At 41.0% G+C, this 21,373-nt stretch overlaps 1 protein-coding gene across 2 annotated transcripts; it reads right to left on the bottom strand.

Moving 5' to 3' along the window:
* Positions 1–3,113: 3,113 nt before the first annotated feature.
* LOC138596757 (carotenoid-cleaving dioxygenase, mitochondrial-like) lies at positions 3,114–13,984 on the bottom strand. 2 transcript variants are annotated; one of them, XM_069668103.1, is made up of 13 exons: positions 13,874–13,984; positions 11,237–11,323; positions 10,154–10,352; positions 9,858–10,069; positions 9,261–9,376; positions 7,923–8,025; positions 7,698–7,826; positions 7,451–7,611; positions 7,194–7,361; positions 6,890–7,027; positions 5,342–5,524; positions 4,684–4,794; positions 3,114–3,652 (listed from the first exon to the last, which is right to left on the bottom strand). In XM_069668103.1, exons 1-13 carry the CDS (start codon positions 13,899–13,901, stop codon positions 3,539–3,541), a joined length of 1,749 nt encoding a protein of 582 aa, XP_069524204.1. In that variant the 5' UTR covers positions 13,902–13,984; the 3' UTR covers positions 3,114–3,538. The 2 variants fall into 2 exon arrangements, with proteins under 2 accessions (XP_069524204.1, XP_069524214.1); XM_069668113.1 differs by lacking the exon at positions 11,237–11,323.
* Positions 13,985–21,373: the final 7,389 nt, after the last annotated feature.

The following is a 21,373-nucleotide window of genomic DNA, read 5'->3' on the forward strand; positions in this document are numbered from 1 at the left end:
GCAGCAGCTTTCAGAGCTATTCATATTACAAAGGAGAAACACGCTAAAAATAAACGCTGTGCTTTTTCTGACACAGCTGATCACAAACTACTACCCTGTCTGAAAATCACACTTCCTGACCTGAGACACATCTGACTGCTTTAATAAATATTACAAACCTGCTGCCACAGAGACGCTCCCTGCAGAGCAGCCAGACTGTGCTAAGGAAGAGAATTTAACCAATATTAAGAAGTCAATAGCTCTGAGTGAGAATTTAGCTAATGCGTGTTTAAAAACAAATACCGATCTTTGCATATGTGACGTAAAATAAACTTTATTTTGAACTTCTATTAACAGGATTTAGATTTTGCTGCAGGGACGACGTCTGTCAGCAGAATAAATCAGAAGCAGCAGCTGGTGGATTCCTGTTCAGTGAGCTGTTCGAACTGAAGCGGATCGATGTAAAATCACGTCAGATCTCTGATTTATCACTGCAATTATCTTTGATTGATTTATTAGGTCTTGTCATGTTACATTCCTTAAGTTGCTGCATGCAAAACGCACTAATGTATTGATTGTGCAGCTTCCCTGCAGAGATAAACGCACACTCAGGAGCCAGTGGTGTGTGTTGCTATGGAAGAAAATCAGAGTACGGTCACATCGTTCTTTAAATCCTTTTTAAGTTGAAGGATTTACTATTGTTCCATCATACTGTAGCCCTCGTTGTAACCATCGATAATGTGTTTTCTGCACTCACAAAGAATCCCTGAAACTTAAAGAGCTCAAACTGTCAGATTTCGAGGTTTTCTTTTAGGAGTTTGGTTCCTGTTGCTTTAACCGGCTGTCAGGAACACACACCGTTTTTTTTTCCTCTCCCTTTTGTTCACTCCTCTATGGAAATGCACATCTGTTCTCCGGCCACACACGCAGCCCAAAAACTGGAATTAGCTAGCTGCCCTGAGTCCTCTGCTTTTATCTCTTTATCCAAATCTTTTATTTTTGGTTATATTTCAAACCGAGGTGTTCTCTTCCTCTCGTCTTCGCTCTCAAAGTGCTCAGATCTATTTTTTTCTTGCGTCTTGTCTTTTAGTTTTTTCCAGTTCAGCCTCTCTGTCTCCAGTGTCCTTTAAATGCAGTAGTTAAGGTCACAGTGTCGGCCCCCCTCTGAACCCCTCTGAGGTTCAATGCCAGCCTGCTCCAGTGTTTGCAGTTTGGGTTTGAAGTAGCTGGCAGTTACAGACTGTGCAATCATCAGAAGGTCACAGGTTTGATCCCTCTTATAGCCGCTGTGGCCATGTTGAGCCCGCCTCCCTCAGAGACGTCGACCCCTTTGTTGTAACAGTTGTATGAAGAAGAAAGTAGATCCGTTAAGACTCACAGTCATGCAGCTGAAAGCATGGACGGCTTCTGTTCACATGGGTTATAATACAGAGAGTCACTGAGGGGGGAAGTTGTCGTCCGATTGCCCACAACACAAGTTTATCTTTCTGCCCTACCTTTTCTTTTCTTAGCATATATTTTTATTAACAAGTCCTGGTCCAGTGAGTTGAGGTCGCTGACAGTCTTTCTGCCGGCCTCATAAATGGGATCGTGTGCTGACCTCTAGTGGCCGATGTGTGAATTACGGTCACAGACATTTAGCACAGATTCTTTTAGGTTTGGCTTCGGGGACTTTCTGCCCTGTACTCAAGAGTTTAATATGCTCGACTTTTAAAAAGCTGTAACTAAAACTAAATCACCCTCCTGGTTATTCAAACAGTGATTTAGATTGATTTATACTCTCCGATAATATGATCAACTAGTAAGAAAGTTTGCAGACTCTTTGTCACAGGACATTTTTTATACCTTGTGTTGGATTGTCCAGTTAAAATCTATGTACTTCAAATGTATATGGAGATTAGACAGGTGTTACCCGTCACCCTGCGGCCACCCTACGGGGCTAACAACTATTCACAATCAAAAATAATCAAATAAAACACCTTTAAACACTCAAATACAGCAAATGTATTGAAGAACACACAAACAACCAAATCATCAACTGAAGACCAACAACACAAAATCCCAGTCTGAGAGCTGGTGTCTTAAATACTGCTCCACGGCCAGGTGCACCTCGTTAACAATCAGGGGAAAAGGGACAAACAGAACAGGCCGTAACAACAGGAAAATGTTTTCATGTGTCCTTTTATAGATGTGTATCCTGTGTATTTAAACCCTCCCTATAAAACTGGTGAGAGAGAGTGTCTACGCAGTGACCCTGTGTGCATCCCAAAAGTCGATTTCCCTCTCAGCGATCACTGTGACCGTTGAATGACAAGATAAGAAATATTGATTTATCATCTGCTGCAGAGCAAGTCTGCCCATTTCTAGTGTCACTGGATGAACACATGTTGTGAAATCAAACTATTCCTTAGTTGTGCTTAAACATTTGCAACACTGTCGTCACTGTTAGACTAATCCGACTCAAAGTTTTAGGAGTTTAACTTTTTTTTTTCTGTGTATATTTTGGGAAGCAAGATTTGAGTTTTTGAGAAATTCTTACTCATGTGAAATGCATTTAAAAAGCAGTTTTTATTTGCAAGCACATTTTATAAAATGACAAATATTGTCAGTGATTTTGTGCGCGTTGTTATGAGAACGACTCAGGGGTTTGGCTCCTGGCGTGTCTAGGGCAAGTTCATTCTCTAACACAAAGTGTGCATAGAAGAGAATAGGCTGGTTGGCAGTGGGTGGTGCGGGGTTTACCTCCGGTCAGCAACAGTGGCTAGCTCTAACAGAGATCTCCCCACGAGCGGCCAGCCCAGGCGGCGTCAGCAGACATTTCTTGTTCATGTTTTATTGTTGGTGGTTGGTCCAGGAGAAATAAACTGGAGATAGTAGGCTTTTAGTCCTGGTCGTTATCAAGGCACAAAACAAAAGGTGCTCTGGCCTCAATCATGTTGTGAAACTAAACCGTTCCTGAATTTTTGAAGGGTTTTTTTCTGTGTATATTTTGGGAAGCAAGATGTTTTTTTTAATTCAAACAATTAAAATAAAATTACTAATAAAATCCTTTCAGAATTAAAGTAGTTTTTATTTTCCAGCACATTTTATAAAAAAAACAACTCTTCACACAGGTGTTTAGAGAAGTACAACTTTAATGGAAAACACAGTTTGTAAAATCATCCTATAAAAAGAGTTTGATTGAAAAGGCGTACAAAAGAAAAGATCGTTGGAGCGTCCTGCAACCTGGGAGTCACAGGTCTGATGCCCACAGAAGAATAACTCATGAGTGCTCTCACCGAGCAACAATGTTAGCTGCAGGTTGACATGAAAAGAATATTTAATACTAGTCTTTAGTATCTTTGAGTTTAGTAATCAATGCCATCACTGTTTGGTTTGTGGTTTGTATTAACATCCGTTTGTACCTCATCAGCATTTAGTAAGTAACAGCACACTTCATCCATCTTTATAGTGCAGCAGAGCGTCAGTACCATGAGGAATATAGTGGTTATAAGGATTAACACTGTTTGGTATTCTTCATGTCATCTTTAATATCAGAAACACTTTGAATGCAACTCATTTATGAGGCGCTGAAGGCACCGTGGAAGCCATACGCCATGTTCACAGGCACGTCAGCTCTGCCCAGCTCTTTGAAGGTTTTAGCATCCAAAACCAGCAGGAATGTTCCTTTATCCTGGAGGGAGAAGGTTTATAGAATTATTATCAAAAACAATACAGAACTATCATTATCACTATGTCAGTATAAGTTGAGTTAGTCCAAACCAAGTACTGAGTGTTTCAGAGTTGCATAATGCATTTATAGAGCAGCTCTGACGGCCTTAAAGGACCAACAAGTATTTTAAAGCACAATGAAATACATTACATCGGGTGTGTGAGTAGCTCAATGAGGCATTTAAAATAGACAAGAAAAATGCAGTGTTATTGAGGAAAAAAAAAAAAAGAATGAACTAAAAAATAAAAGGAAATGTAATTAGGAATATTGGAAAATATTTTGTACTTTGTTGCATAACCTGAAAGTCTCCTGCATGTCGGCCGGTTGAGCCCTTCTATTTGCTTTCCTGTCTTTCATTGTGCAACACTTTGACGTCAGCTCTGTAAAGGTGCTGTATAAATAAACTTGTTGTGCTTTACAGAAACAGCTCAGTTAAGAGAAATGATTAATACACTGCAGCACAACTTCGATTCAAGCTGCCAGGCAGGCTGCAAGGAAGAAGCAAAAACCCCTTAAGATGGTTCACACTCTTCTACAGGCCTTTTAAATATTAATAATATGGCTGAGATCTCTTAAAGCTTCTCTTACACAGAACCAATTTGCTGTATTGATCTCTCAGATCTACAAGAATCTTTAGACACACTTTCTCACTTTCAAAAATTCTAAACTTTAAGCTGAAGATTCATTCTGTGTAAATCTATCAATGAATATTTATGTCTCTGCTCGTCTCCCTCATTAATATTCATGGTGGATTATGTGTCTAGCTGAAAAAAGACTTAAGAGATAATTAACCAAGCTCAGGTGGACTTGAGGCCTGCTGGTGATTAGAACTCAAGAAAGCAACAGGCCTTGTTGCTTTTTATCCAGAGATGAATAGTATGCGGTACTAGCAGGAACTTTCCCTGCTAAACCTTTAACAAAATATTTCACTTTACACGTGCGCTCTCCTGAAATTCCTGTTGCACCTCTTTACTCCTCAGACGGAGTCTTACCTGTGAGGGGGTGAGCACCACAGACAGGATGACACCATCGTCCTCGTCCACAGCATCGGGTGACGGGACAAACACCGGCTCTGACGGGTAGAAACCCTTCTGGTACCACACCTGAGGCCACACACAAGCACACACAGTTATAGTTTATTATCATGACTTCAACCATTCCAGCAGAGGATAGTGTAGATTATAGCTGTTACTCCCTTGAGGTAGCAAACACTTGGATAGACACTTATTCTCTCACGCAAGTTGGCAGTTAGCTTAGCATAAATACTAAAAACAGGGGGAAGCTGCTAGCCTGGCAGAGTCTGATATAATCACACATAAATGTCCTAAAGTAGTGTTTAAAATGTATAAATTAATGTTAGGGGTGCCCTGTGTAGATTTCACTACCTTCCTACATAGCTATGCTAGCTGTTTCCCTGGGTTTATGCTAAGCTAGGCAGACCAGCTGCTGGCTATAGCTTCATATTTAACAGACAGATGCAAGAGCTGTATTCATTCTCATTTAACTCGGCATTAAAGTAAAAAGTGTCGCTATTCCTTGCCTTTGTTGTGTTAAATACTTTTACGCTGACTAAATGTGGTTGAAGCTATACATTTTCTGCTTAGGTGCACAGAGTTACATTTCCCATCGTCCCAGGAGACACACTCTCACCTTGAGCTTCTTGTCCTTCAGGTCCATCTTGAGCAGAGAGTCTCCCACCAGGTGTCTGAAGCCACAGCCGTAGAAGTAACGGTAAGGTTTTGTGTTATATTTGGCGTAGTTGATCTGAGGGAACTCCAGGCCACCGTAGTCCTGCAGGTCATCGCCATGGAGATCCTCGTGTTTGCAGAACACCTGTTGATAATTGATCAAATGTCTGTTATCACTTTGTTTACAGAGTTGTTGTTTTTGTCGTGGTCATGAAGTGAAACCCTCTGTGAGTTCTGAGCTTCAGCTGCAGAGTGCGATGCTCCTGTAGAAAAGACTTTTGGGTTTATTTGTGATTTAGATCAAGCAAAACAGTCCTGTTGATACTATGAACTGGATTTTGTAAATTTGAACATAGTTTTTTTTAAGCAACCCAGAGAAGATGTAAACTGTGGTAAAATATCTATCAGGGGCGTAATGGTAACTACCTTTGGGACTGTGTAGAAGTAGTGAATAGAGACGAAAAAATTACTGTCCAGCTATCTGATGGTAAATAAATAAAAATCCTTTCTTGAATCTGTCATTTTTTGTCTCTATTCATTTCCTGCCCTATCCTTGAAGATTGACCCAGTGCAGCACTCACTTAATTCTTCTCTTGTGTATAAGCAGTATTGTATTTTGAGAATTATAAGTATTTTAGTATTAATAAAATGCAATCATTTTAGAAACCACTGAGAAAAATATGAAAAAAAATATTGTGCTGAGACCCATTTAAAAATGGCCCATAACACATGCTTTATATCCATCCATCCATTATCTAGACCGCTCATCCTGTTCAGGGTCGCGGGGGGCTGGAGCCTATCCCAGCTGTCATTGGGCGAAGGATTGGGTACACCCTGGACTGGTCGCCAGTCAATCACAGGGCTGACACATAGAGACAGACAACCTTTCGCACTCACACCCACACCTATGGGCAATTAAGGTCACCTAAATGTTGGGTCACCAATTAACCTTACGAGCATGTCTTTGGACTGTGGGAGGAAGCCACAGCATGCACGAGGAGAACATGCAAACTCCGCACAGAAAGGCCCACCTAGCCCAAACCGGGGTTTGAACCTTCTAGCTGTGAGGCAACAGCGCTAACCACTGCACCACCGTGCAGCCCCATGCTTAATATATCATTATTAAATCTCTATTGGTTACTTAGCATTTAAGTAGCTATATAAAAAAAAAGTGTAATTTTGTCGTGAGACGTAACAGAGTACATGTACGTAAATATCAGCGTTTTGCCACCACATTGTAATTGATTGGAATACAGATTAAATTTATGTAACACTCGATCATCCTAAATAAATTGAATTGTTGTACATTAATCTACCTAGTAATGTACAAAGTGACTGAATTATTAACAGCTATAACAACAAAAATCTACTCAAGTAAAATTCTTGAATTCAAGACATTTAACGTATTTATTTCATTTACTTTTACACATTAACAGCTTCAAGTTTTAAAATGAATGAACCAAAACAAGTTTGGACGATAAAAATACAGTGAAAACATTTTCTAACTCACCTTATCTTTGTCAGTTTTGACACACGTTGCCTTACTGGAAGGCCGAGTGTTCAGGTTTTGGTCTATCGGGGTTTCATTGGTCACATTCAGGGGGAAGACAAAGCGCCGAGGGAAAGACCTGCACATCGTGTTGTACACCTGGGACACGGTGCAGGAAGAAAGCAGCAGGTGAGCGTTTTAGGGATTCATCTACAGAAAGTCTTTGTCACTTGTTGTAAAAAGAGAAAATTCCATGAAACAAACATTTGATGATATTGTATTTGAGTTTTGTTCTAATAATGTGCCTGCTTTTTTACATGCTGACCTCATCTAAAGCCTCCCCTGACGCGCGTAGGTTCTGGATGAGGTAGTTGTTGATGGCTTGGCCGTCATCTGAGCAGCACAAGTCGAGCATCAGGAACCCATCCTCCTCGAAGGCGTTGATCTGGTGGAAGGTGGCGATGGCTTTGGTGTAGTACTTCACTGAGCTGACCTGGGGGGACAAACAGATTAGATCATTCAGGATTTTTACCCCACAAAAAGTTTCTCCCTACACAGAAAGTCCATTAAATCACATCTCACCTCGCCTGTCCGCTTGTCGATAAGGTGGAAGATAGTTTGCAGCTTTGGATCCCAGTAGATGCCCTCGCTCAGAGCCTTCCCCCTCAGCTTACACGTGACGATCTTCAGCAGGTCCATCTTAATGGGCTGCTCGATGAACACCACGTAGTTCTCAGACATGGCTAGAAGCAGGAGAAGGGATTTACTCAGCAGCAGCGCGACAGATACCAACATCACTAATGAATGATGTCCAGGTGAGCGGGCTTACCAAAGCTGTGGTAGTAGGAGGGGTGGGCCTTGTCTGAAGGTACGATGGAGCAGAGTACCTTGGCTCCTTGTAGGGTGTCTGTGGCAGCTGTCTTCTCAGGAGGCACTTTGATTATGTTGTACAGGGCCCCTAAATAATCATTTACACATTAAATCATCTTAACTGAACATCTCATATTTTATTTATCACAATTAGGCTTTGCTTATAGAGGAGAATGGGTCTAACCTTTGCTTCCATAGGAGTTGCCCATATTGTAGGCAGTACCGTCTGGGTCAATGTGTGGGTGGGCAGTGGCTCCATTTACAGCAATGAACTTGCTCCAGTCTACCTACAAAGCAAAGATTAAAGTGTGTCAATCCTGCTGTATGAGTGGAAATGGGATTATTATAGGCAATAGAGATAGACTACTAGATAAAAGCTGTAACACGGTAACTGGAGAAATATTGTCATTAAACATATCAAACGCTTTCTGTGATTCTTGTGCGGCTAACTCGCTGGTTTCATGAAGAATCTGTTGATGCCCGGTCAGTGTATGTACAGAGTGCTCACAGGTAGGCTGGATTGTAAGATGTCAGGCAGGTAAGCCACCCATTTGATGGACTTTTTAATAGCAAGGCACAGCCTCAAATACCAGACTTTTTGGTCTAGATATTTCAACAAATATGACAAAAATACTTTTAAGATTTACCCTAGCTATATGACATTAACATTTTTTAGGGGGCTTCCAGTGTAGCCAGCATTTCGGGATGAAGGACTCTTTACTGTGCGCTGGTCATATGTTACAGTGAGGCTACTTGAGATGGAAATGGACTGCACATACAGTGCTTTTCTAGTTTTCTTCAGACCACTCAAAAGAGCTTTTGCTCTACATTTCACATTCACCCTTTCACACACATTCACACACTGATGGCAGAGGCTGCTATGCAGTGCAAAGTGCCAATCTCCAAAGAGGGTGTAACCATTCACGCACCAACATACACAGATGGCTATGCCTTCAGGAGCAAATTGGGGTTCAGCGTCTTACCAAAGGTCACTTTTGACATGTAGCATGAAGGCAGTAGCAGCCAGGGATTAAACCCCAAACCTTACAAATGAAAGACGACCGACTCCACCACTGAGCCACAGCAACCAGAACTGAGTATGAAGTTGGAGTGGAGAGACTAAGTTTAAGACCGGATTGTTAGCAGCCAATATATGCAGATGTTTAAGAAGAAAAAATTAAGGGAGCGCTACATTGGGTCAAAATGGGTTTAGATGATCTTGTGGTGAAAAGGTGCTCTTCAAGGATAGGGCGGTTAATGTATAGAAACAAGGAAAATTGCCTTCTCATTTATGTTTAGTCACTTCCGGATGCTTTATCGTGGTCTGATGATTGCTGTCATGTTCTAGTACTGCATAACAACAAGTGCCATCCCCATCGCTTGCTCCCCACACAGACTTTTTTCCTGCATGCAACAGAAGTCTCCAGAAACGTGATTTGCAAACGAGAAAGCTTCCAACACCAGAAATAATATGCAGATGTGTTTTTAGAGATGAGTTAATCATTGGCATTAATGATGGTACCTTTTCCACTGTCTCCAGGTTCTCGGGGTTCACTCTGTGCATGAAATTCGTCTCTGTGCTGACATAGTAGTCTCCTTTGTATTTCACAAAGTTCACACTTGCATTGTCCGTGGAGTCTGAAACAAACAAAAAACAAGGCCTTTTATATCAACAGAAATCTTTTAACATATTCTGCTCCACGATCCGCTGCTCATACTTGGACAAAAAGTTCAGTGGTAATGTAAAACATGAGATGTCTGCTCCCCTCTCTGGCTCCCCACTGTAAAACATGTTATTATGTAACCTTCAATTTACAAGGCTTACATAATGATATTTACTTAAGAGGCTACCACCCAACCGAGGCCTCCCAGATGTAAAAAATAAAGTGTACAAACTGTACAAATTGTTCTTTACGTTAAACTATATCCATATATTTCAGTCGTCCTGCCTCTCCTGCTCCTCCTCGTTTAACCGAGCTGAAACCTCAGAGCAATAACGAAATAAAGTGAGGCAACATTCTTGCACAATAAGTCAACAAACCAACTACAGCTGTCTTCATTGCCCCTCTCCATAGTCTCATACGATCCATCAATGCTTTTACAATCCCTTCCGACTCACCGATCATCTCGAAGCGGGACAGGAAGCGCTGGAAGAAGTTCTTACAAGGGTCGGGCATGGCGAGGGTACCAAACTCTGATATCATGATGCGGTCCCGCTCACTGTTCTTCTTGTAGGCGTCGCTAAGCAGGAACCGACTCATGTAGGTCACCTGGCCTTTGCTGATCTTAAACTGGTGCATCATGGCCATCCCGTCGAACCAGTGGTTGAAGCTGTGATGAAATAGACACAGGCCTCATCACATCTTTTCAGAAACTCTTTTAGTTTTTAGCAGCGGTGTGTTTAGGTGAACTCACTGCGTGTTCCCGAACTCGAACTTCCCTGGGCCGTTGCGGAGCAGGTTGCCATTGATCCAGGAGGGGATGGTGCCGTGTACTTTAGTGGAGATGGGTTCAGGGGTCTCTTTTACAGAGCGGACCAGAGGGGCAATCGTCTCCAGTCCCTTCACTAACGATTTGATACAGTCCTTGGCCTTCCCGTTTTCAACAGGCACATCTGTAGCACACACACAGTATATTATTAGGGGTGTAATCATACCATGTAAATGAAAACAAAGTGAAAATATCAGTCCATATCGTCATCTTTAAAGGACCAATTCGCCCCTGGAAAAAGCAGTCAGTCAAAGCTGGTGTTCTCTGTAATTGATAGAAGCAATAATATTTGAAGTTGACGTCATAGCTTTGGAGAAAGTTGTACAAATAGATCGTGGTTTCGCCCATTCTACATTCCTACAACACCCAGCGTGCATTGCGCCTCTCCCTCTGAAAGGAACGGCCCAGTGAGAGACACTGGAGTGAAATACTACCGTTTCGCTGCGGGCAATGGCTCAGAGCGGTACAGAATCAGAGCTACAATGAGAATATACCGGCGGATCGTCTAAAAAAATCTTCGGGTTACATTACATCTACATTTCGTACCTGACAATTTTGAACGAGACATGACATCTGAGGCGGGCATCCCTGGCCTCCGCCAGACTACGTACAACACGTCATTTGGCATTTTCCAGGGCCCATTGGAGAAGAGGATAGCGTCCTCCAAATCAAAGAGCCAAATTGCATTTTTTTTAACATGACAGGACTGGGGTTAAAAATCAGCGAACTGGCCCTTTAAGATATGTTGACCGATATACCAGTCCACCTACACATTTTTATTGATTCTTTTTTCTTCATATAAATGTCCAACAAGATCAGCAAGGCATTTTAAAATCTTATAAAAAATGTTTGTGTCCATGCAAATGTAAAAACCTTAAGTTTGTACCCATTATCCTGTGCTTTGTTTCCATCTAGTTTCTGACTTTGTTTCTGAGTTTCTTTGCAAAATGTACCCGTAATCTCTTAATTTGACAATAAATTAATGTATTACGGTAGCCGGCCTGTTACCTGCATTCCGGTCCTTTCCTCCTGCCCATCCCATCCCTGAATGAAGTAGCAAACAACATAGCGAAATGGTCTGTTTATGGAGTGAGGCTGATGAGAGAAGTGGAGACAGGTGAGCAGGTGGCCATGGAGGGTAGGGATGCACCATATTATCGGCACGTTATCGGTATCGGCTGATATTGGCTTAAAAATGAACTATCGGATATAGGCCAACACGCCGATAAAATAATGGGCTCCTGCATACTCGATTAAATGCCCGACCTCGGCGCAATGTCCCCGGTGCGAAGAAGACCTGCGCGGCGCAGCGTGATGACGTCACGTGTGTCTACCTGCAGCATGAGAGAGTTAGTAGCCAAAATGTCCGACCGACCGTTGTAACAAATGTGATAAGAGTATCACCATTATACTGTACGCTAATTCCAATACAGAAGAGAGTTGATGATCTCTGCAATTAGGTGTGCAGGAAAAAAATATCGGTATCAGTAATCGGCTAAATGAGTTGTAAAATATCGGCATATCGGTTATCGCCAAAAAATCCAATATCGTGCATCCCTAATGGAGGGTGGGGAAACTGCAGGACTTATTATAACTGGGGACAGGTGTGTGGATTTGGAAAAGAAGGGGGTGCACGAGTGGCAGAATAAGGGAACCAAGGAGGAGACCGTAACAGTGAATGTCTTATAATTAAACTCAATAAAACAAAGAGGATTTTCGAATGCAACATTTCCCTCGCTCTAATTTAACAGTTACAGTATTTCACTTTACTAACGGGAATTAAATTTGAGTTGTACGAAACTTAACCCTCTTGCAGTCCTGCCCCAAACAACAAACAAGCAGAAACTGTGATAAGTCCCTGAACTTTCGCCTCACATGTTTTGTGTCTGTCTGAATATAAAATCATTAGATCTTGTTCAGCCTCTTCACACTCCAGCTGACTGTAAACTCTTAATCTCCATCTTTTACACGCTCATGTTTACAGAAAAGTGGCAGTAAATATGCAGACCGACAACATTCCCAAACCCAGAAATAAACTGAAGGATGAATGCTTCTTATTACACATTCCAGCGTTCCCAAAGACACGTGAGTTAAATCACTGTCAACAGTCGGCTCCATTGTTACCACTGGTCAAAGCCATCTGCTCCTTTAACTCTTAAACTGGTCTTATAAGGAATTCATCTTAGAGTGAAAAAGACTCTTTAGGGAATATACTTTAATGTACATATACAGTCATATATTTAATTAATTACTTACAATGTATTTCTGAATACATGCCGGTAAAATCTGTTAACATGCAAACTAAAAGAAACAACCTCAGGACAGAGTGTTCCCCCCTCACTCAAACATGAGTTTCTTGTGACTGAACTTGAACATTTGCAGATTTGGTAACGCCCATTTAAACCAAAGCACACACTAACTGAGAATTCTTTGGGTTTTTTTATGTACTTGATCGGTTTGGATTGATTAATTGATTACATTTTTATTTATTATTATTGTGCCATGCATAAACAATACGCGTAGCCCAAAAGAGGCTAACAAGCCGGCAAGAAAGAGACCAGAAAAGAAAGTAGACGCAAAGATACCAGAATTGACGTGAAATAAGTAAACCATCCTGATGTTTTATCCTGGCTCTAGAAACAAAACTGGCCAACTTATAAGTATTAAAATTAAACATACATCCCATCCTGTCATCGTCAGTGGCAGTGCAGCAAAGCATGGAAGGATTTTGAACATACAATTAATTCATCAAAGATGACAGTTTGTGTCCAGCATTCGACATTTTAAACAATATTTAAATACACTTTAATTTACAAAACATCACTGGAGGGGAAGTTTGAGTTCTTAACACAAAGCCAAAGTATTAAGTAGTCCAGTCATTAGACAAACTCCATCCTTAAGGAGGATAAAAGTAGCCTATAGTATTTTTGCACAGCAGACCTCGTTACTGAACCTTCTGTGGAGCACACATCAGTTGGGACCGGCAGATGTGGGCGTGTACACACGGGTGGCAGTTTGACTACAGCTCAACAGTTTTTCGTCCTGCGATTGCAGCAACTAAATATGATATAATATTTTATTATATATAAGCTATATAATTAATATCGCAGTAACTGCAGTTTTGTGCCGATATAGTTTGTTTTAGAAACACTCATCTAGCCTACACCGCACGTGTTTCGGCTGTAGTAGGCTACAGTTCAAGTCAAGTTCAGACACATCCTCAGGGAATGCAGAAGGGTTTTTTATTTTAATTTTTGCATACCTTAAATTGCCTTTCAAGATCACTGAAGCTACACGCGTAAAATTATAATTTAAATATATTCAAAAAACTGTGTTGATGACACTTGACACTGTAGCAGAGTGAGGAACAGTTTGTCCTGCCAGCACATGCAGTCTCCATCAGAGCTGTCTGCTCTACAGACACAGACAAAACAGACAGAACCATACAGAATTAGCTCGTGTTGGATATTATGAACATGTGAAATGAGGCTTGACCGACAAAGTGACGTGCTTTTAGCTGCACACGGTTCTGAAAAGGGTCCAGTCGCTGTCTGTGTCTGTACAGTGAAACTGGCAGCAGGTGAAAACACGGAACTGTTTTCTCTGTACAAGAAAACATGCGCAATAAAGATAGAGGATGCTTACCTGAGCTCTCGAGCTTCACTGGAGCCATGACAGTGGTTGGAGAGGATGGATACAGCTTCTGCTCTCTGTATCTGCGTCCCGCTGAACCATAAAACCCCTCGGCAAAGAGCGTGCGTAATTCACAACAGCGCGGTTACGTAAGACGCTTATGTAATACACGTAATACGGTATGAATAGAGAGAAAGAGCGAGAGAGGGTGTGTGAAACATGTAGGCGTAAAAAAAAGCCGCAGTTGTTTACTTTTCTGGTTGTTTCAGACACAGTGATGGGAGGACTCAGTGTACTAACAGTGGTAAAAAAAAAAAACGTGTACTGACTAACCTGCATTCAGATTCTTACTTATGTAAACGTAAAATATAAGCGTCAAAAAACACAAAGAATGAGTAACGACGCGGAGTAGCATATTTTAAAAATAATTAAGTTATAGGCCTAAGTAAATTATAGTTGTTGATGCATTATCCTTTGTTTCTGTTCAGCATCCCGTGAACCTACTGTTATCACCGACATGTTGTTGTTGTTGTTGATGCCTGATTGTGACGTCAGCCTATGCACTTTATTTGTTCTATTTATTCTTTTTTTATTCTTCTTATGGATGGGTAAGATTGTAATAATGAATCGCCCTCTGGAATTGATATAGTGTTCTGAATCTGAATAAATGTGTACGCTACATCACATTAATGTTGCAGGGTAACTTCATCTCCAATTATATTGTATAAGCGTTTATACGATTATATTTTGTATTAATAATCCTAATCTGCTACGTAACTTGTTATTAAAGCTGTCAAATAAATATAGTGGAGTATAAAGTAAAATACTTGTTATAGAGGCTAAGCCAACGCTTTAAGCCACTGAGGTGCTACACCACGGGTAATTGACGCACCTTATCCGGGTCTGACGCATGTCCGTTGAATTATAGTCCGAGAGACAAACTTTTCCTTGGAACACTTGTCCGTTTATTTTCTCTTCCTTTTAGTGTCCATTAAACTCGAACATACAAATACAAGCAACAAACATCCAACACGAGTAACTGCTGCCACCAGTTACTGCAGCGTGTGCGTGCGTGTATGGAGTTCTATCGATATCAATATTAGCAGACAGATGCGCAGCAACGTGTGTGTGCACGCGTGATTAACATGGTAAATTTTGGTACCTATTCCTACCACACCTTTTCCTTTCACTTAACTTTCTATAAATATGCTTGGACACAACACTCTGTGAAAAGCCAGCTTCTTTAGCAATGACCTTTTGTGGCATACCCTTCTTGTGGAGGGTATCAGTGACTGTCTTCTGGACAACTGTCAAGTCAGCAGTCGTCCCCATGATAGTGTAACCTACTGTACCAGACTGAGAGACATTTTAAAGGCTCAGGAAACCTTTGCAGGTGTTTTGAGTTAATTATCTGATTAGTGTATGGCACCGTAAGTCTACAATATTGAACTTCTTCACAATATTCTAATTTTCTGAGATACTGAATTTTGGGTTTTCATTAGCTCTAAGCCATAATCATCAATATTAAAAGAAATGAAGGCTTGAAATATTTCACTTTGTGTGTAATGAATCTATATAATATATGTGTTTCACTTTTTGAATTGAATTACTGAAATAAATAGAACTTTTCCACGCTATTCTAATTTTTTTAGATGCACCCGTATGTCATTTAATCAACCTTGAACTCTGATTTTGATTCAACATCAGTTTACACCCTAAATTAATATTGAAACAATTTTGATTTTCTGACTTAAGATCAACAATATTTCAACTGACATTAAACCACAAAAATGACTAAATATGCCAGGTAACTGGTTGGTATTTTGACAGGTTTATACACTGCTTTTTCTGGTAAAAAAAACGGCTTATTACATTATTATCATTTTCATATTTATTTCTATTTCAGACTTTCTGTTCTTCTTTTGGAGTTTGATCTAATACATTTTTTTTAATACACACACAAAAAAACATAGCAATGGTGAGTGCTGATCCCATAATATGTGGACTGTAATCCCAGCTCCTTACCTAGTGAGCTAACTCTGCCCTTTGTGGTGATGGTACAATAAATATATGTCAATATATAAATATGTCATTCAAATCCTTTCTTCCACAATACTAAAAAAGAACTGTATCTAGGGTACTTACTTTGTGTCTGTGTTTTTCTAATTACATCTAATAATAATACTTAAAAAAAAACTATAATTATACATGTCTGTATAGAGTGTATTATTGGCTTGACGGCACCATCTACTGGATGAGAATGGAACACAGAAATGGAATGAAATAGAGGAAAACTACGTGAGGAGTTCATGTACGCGGACTAGTTTGCGCGATGCAGATCAACTTCCGGTTGCGTAGTTTCAAAAAATGCGAATGCGCGTGTGTGTGGAAGCTTAACAAAATTTCAGTGACAGACGTGCGTGCACACACTGTAAGTGCAGTACGCATGTTCTTTTGACGCGTGATGTAGTGTGCGCACGTAACAACGCACACGTACCAAAATTTACTATGTTAATCACGTGCACACACACGTTGCTGCGAATGTGTCTGCTAATATTGATATGGATAGAACTCCATAGTACGTGTGTGTGTGCCTATGGTCAAAAACTGTTTAGCTTCCGGGCGCAACACCTGACCAGACAAACAGTGGTTCACATTTATAATCTCCGGAGTGCAAATTGGCTCCTACACACCAGCCCCTAATTGTTAGTGCAGGCAGACATAACAATTCAATACAAAACAATATAGGAGCCAAATATGAAAACCTCAAATAGCATACATGGAAATGCTAATTAACATAATTAAATCTACACCTCTTGTATTAAACAAAGTTTTGCTACAGGTCGTCTGTAGCTTGACAGAACGCACTAGGCCCCTTTTGTCAGGAAAAACCTCCAATACTTTGCCGAGAGGCCAGGAACCACGTGAAGCTGAAGAATCCATGATGACGACCACATCACCACCAACTAAACTCCTTTTCCTTTGGTTCCACTTCTGTCTCTCTTGCAGCAATGGCAGGTACTCCCGGACCCAACGCTTCCAAAACAGATCAGAGATGTACTGAACTTGTCTCCATCGACGTTTCACATACATATCAGAGGGTTATACAAGTCCAGGTGGTAAAGCTGGTTCTCTTTTCAATTGTAGAATATGATTTGGCGTGAGAGGTTCCAGATCATTTGGATCGTCAGAGAGCTTGGTGATTGGGCGATCATTTAGAATGGCTTCTACTTCACACATCACTGTGTTGGTACCATTGTCCGACCTGATATGGGCAACTTGCCCATATCTACTGATAAACAGACGTAAAGCATTTATACATGCGTCAGTCTCAAGCGAGTTTGATGAACTGCTCTACTCGCCAAGCAGGTAGCGTTTGCAAGGTCCAAAATAATCAACTCCAACATTGGTAAATGGAGGTAGATCCTGAATAATTGTCTTTTGGAAGATCTGCCATCTTTTGCTCTATAGCTCTTCCATTATAGCATCTGCAAAAGCTGCATTCAGATATGATCTTCCTCACAGCTGAGTGGGCATTTGTTATCCAATACTTCCTCCTCAGTGCAGACAGTGAATGATTTTGACCACTGTGACCTAATAGTTGGTGAATATCTTTGAGGATAAGCTTGGAAATATGCTGAATATTGCTTAATCTTCCTCCAACTCTTAGGAGTCCATCTTCCCAAATCGGATCCAGCTTGTAAATGGAACTTTGTCTGCTTACTGTTCCTTTGTCAGATAACAGAGAAGAAATTTCATCCTGAAACCTTTGCTGCTGCCAATAGCGAATGATAGCCAACCCTGCGTCAAGATGTCACTCTGTTTGATTGTGGCTTTTAGTTTTTCCACTTGAGTAGCTTGTGCATTTCCAGAGGCCTTCAAATCCTTTCTACAGTGACTGAGCTCCAACAAAATTGTTTTCAGCCTGAGAAACCACACCACTGTCACTTTGAGCCTTTTCCAGTCTGAGAAGTAAGTAATGAGCTGATCAGTGGCAGTAAGTGAATCGTCAGCAACGAAATTCACCGAGATGTCCTTTCTGACTTCTGGATCTGGAGTCCACTATGACCTCACCACCATAATTTGCTGGCCAATCTTCCTCAGCCTTCCAAAGAAACTTGGGAACCTCAAGCCAACTGTGGTTCTTTAGAAAATCAGGCACCTTCATTCCTCTGGATGCAGCGTCAGCCGGGTTGTCCTTGGAGTCAATGTGCCTCCATTGGGAAGGTCTTGAAACTTCTCTTATGGCTGTGATCCTATTTTCCACAAAGGTATGGAAACGCTTGTCCTCATTATTAATGTACTTCAGAACTGAAGTACTATCTGTCCAAAACACAGATTCGTCAAACTGAATTTGAAGCTCTGACTTCAGCATCACATCCACTCTTGCAGCCAGGACAGCAGCTGATAGTTCCAGTCGTGGAATGGTTACAGATTTCAGAGGCGTAACTCTGGCCTTACCCAATAGGAAAGCAACATGAACATTGTTTCTGCAGCTCTGCAGCCTGATGTAAGTTAAAGTCCCGTAACCATCAATCAGACTTATTGTCATCTGCAGTTTTCCTCAGCGCATAACTAGCGCAGCTGGGTGATAAAACAGCCCTGAACAAATGTCATCCTGTAGTCCTGGAGCTCCCTGCTGAAGTCTCCTTCTGGCCACCAGAGAAAGCGAAGGAGATCTCTGTCTTGTTTTGCTACCTTCCCCTGATGGAACATAGCTTGTATGACTCCCATAAGTGCCACAGGTTCCTGTCTGAATCGAGTAAGAACTCCAAGCAATGAACTGGTGAGGTTAGGACCTTGCAACAGTTTACTATTTAACGATGTCCCTTTAAATGTGGCCCCGCAATCAAACACCACTCGTAGAGAGCCTTTTCTAGGATGATAAACACTGTGATGTGGAATGTACCATACCTTTCCACTTTTACACTGCAATTGCTGCTGAGGTACTTGCTCCGCGTAACCTTTATCAATACCACCATTAAGATAGCTTGAATATTCCTTGTGCAGCTGTGGATTATTCATAAACTTCCCCCTTAATCCAAGTAGCCTTTGCTTAGCCACTGCAAAGTTATTTGGCAGGAGAACATCAGGTTTCTTAAAGGGGCAACTTCAGGCAATACCTCTTATCCTGTAGTGTTGCAGAGCCTTCCATGATTTCCACAAATCTTAAATCTTCTCTAGACATCTTTGTCCTCTGAGGTCTTTTCATTAAAGTCATGGTTATACTGATTCTTCAGCATGAGCTCCAAGTTGGATACAGAGATTCTATTCACCACAGCAGAAAGAAGCTCCTTGTCAAAATTGCTGCCCTTTCCATTTCCATTTAAAGGACCAGTGATGACCCATCCTAACACCGTTCTTATAGCGTATGGGCCGTCTCCACAGCTGTTGACAATTTCCGAAGGTTACAATACCTTGGGAGCGTCCGTCCCTATCAACATGTCAACATTAGCCTTTATACTGGGGATATGCACTTTTGACATATGAGGCCACCTTTTCACATCTGCAGCAGTAGCAATGTTGTCTGCAGTGACTGGAATTTGCTTCTGGGTGAGGACCTCTGGGAGAGGATAAAAGTTGTTTCCATCAAGACATGACACCTCCAACCCAAATAAGGAGTACGCTGGAACCACCTTTTTCTGTCCCATAGTTTAAGAGAAAATTAGTTATTTTTCCTGTGATGTTCAACTTCTGCATGAGATCTTCAGAACAGAATGTAGCTGAGCTACCAGGATCCAAAAATGCATAGTGTGGTGGCAATTTCTGATGACAAGACCAATAAAGTTCTTTGGGAAACATAGATGTCTTTTGATGTCATTTAATTGAAGAATATTAAAAGATGAGTAAAAGCAATTAACAACTCCAGCTGGCTCAGACCAGTACTACACAGGACGCAGCTGACTGACACAGATTAAAGGTACACAGTGTATTTTATACATTACAGAAAGAATTCCTTCACGCTGAGACAAAGCTAGATGTCATTGTTATGACTTTAGCTGAGGCGCCTGACTATCTAGAGTTTACCCTTGGCCTTGGAGGTCTCAGCCCCAGACAAGGCCACCATCATCAGTACCTTCATTTTCAGACACCCACTCTTTTGTATTGGCAATAAATTCATCACCCGGGGGTCTGATGCATGTCCGTTGAATTATAGTCTGAGAGACAAATTTTTTTCCTTGGAACACTTGTCTGTTTATTTTCTCTTCCTTTTAGTGTCCATAAAACTCTAACATACAAATACAAGCAACACACATCCAACACGAGTAACTGCTGCCATCAGTTACTGCAACGTGTGTACGTGTGTGTGTGTGTGTGTGTGTGTGTGTGTGTGTGTGTGTGTGGGGTCAAAAACTGTTTAGCATCCGGGCGGAACACCTGACCAGACAAACAGTGGTTCCAATTTATAATCTCCGGAGTGCAAATTGGCTCCTACACTTGTCTTGAAACTCCAGATAGTAACAATAAAAAACAAAAGTCCACAGGTAACGCGACAATGAACCAGCCACGAGACAGGGGAGCACAAAGACTAAATAAACTCAAAGGAGGTGACCTTAAAAGACACAAGTGAGACAATCATGGACAGGTGAAAACAATCAGGTCAAGGCACACAATCAAACAAGCGGGAAACACACAAAGGTAGGAAGTGGATATCACTGTCAAAGTAAAACAGGAAATAATCTAACCCATGAAACAAACGAAATGCAAAACTAAACAAGACCAAATCCTGACAAGAACACAGAATAAACTAAATACAAAACTAAACGATGAGAACTCATGACAATAGAAAAAGTGACATGGTAAAACAAGAAATAATACAAGAACACCGAAATACAAGACAAAACCAGAACTAAACGAGAAACTGACAAGATAGAATATTTATTTAATTATTTATGAGTAATTGATTTTTTTTTGTCGTCTGTAAACTCATCCTAGTATTTATATTTAGAGTTTTTATTGTCCCCCACAGAGCTGTGTTTGTTTGCTGGCAGGTGAAGCGGACAGCTAACAGCTAGTTATCTGTCCATATGGGCCATGTCTGTCTCCGTCGACTTGCAGACTGATCCAGATAATCTTTGTTGGAGGATTAAAGTCATGTCCAGGAGGAGGAGGGCGTCCTATACTCCTACTTTCGTGTTATAAAGCTCCTACAATCTTTGAGGTAATGTATGTTTTACTGTGTCCTAGATGCTTTAACAATTGGGATACATATTTGTTTTAACTGCTGTCCAGTGTTTGTAATCTGTTAGACTGCATGCTAACAAGCTAGCTACAAGTGTGCTAGGTGTACATTAAGTGTTAAGTTTTGTGAGGGGCTTTTCTCTAAAGTTTAAGTCAAAGTCCCAAATAAATACTCAAGAAAGCGGTAGCCTTGATGCTTGTAGTCTAACAACAGGAGGACTGACTGTCCATGGACGTTTGCAAGTAGCCATGGCAACAAGTCCGTTCTAACCTGCTAAATGATGAAGTAAGCTCTCAGTAAGCTAGGCTACAACTTATTTGTATACTGTG

Source organism: Semicossyphus pulcher, unplaced genomic scaffold (assembly GCF_022749685.1).
Source record: "Semicossyphus pulcher isolate SPU_LCO1_2020_fin unplaced genomic scaffold, fSemPul1.0.p SCAF_10, whole genome shotgun sequence".
Lineage (NCBI taxonomy): Eukaryota > Metazoa > Chordata > Actinopteri > Labriformes > Labridae > Semicossyphus > Semicossyphus pulcher.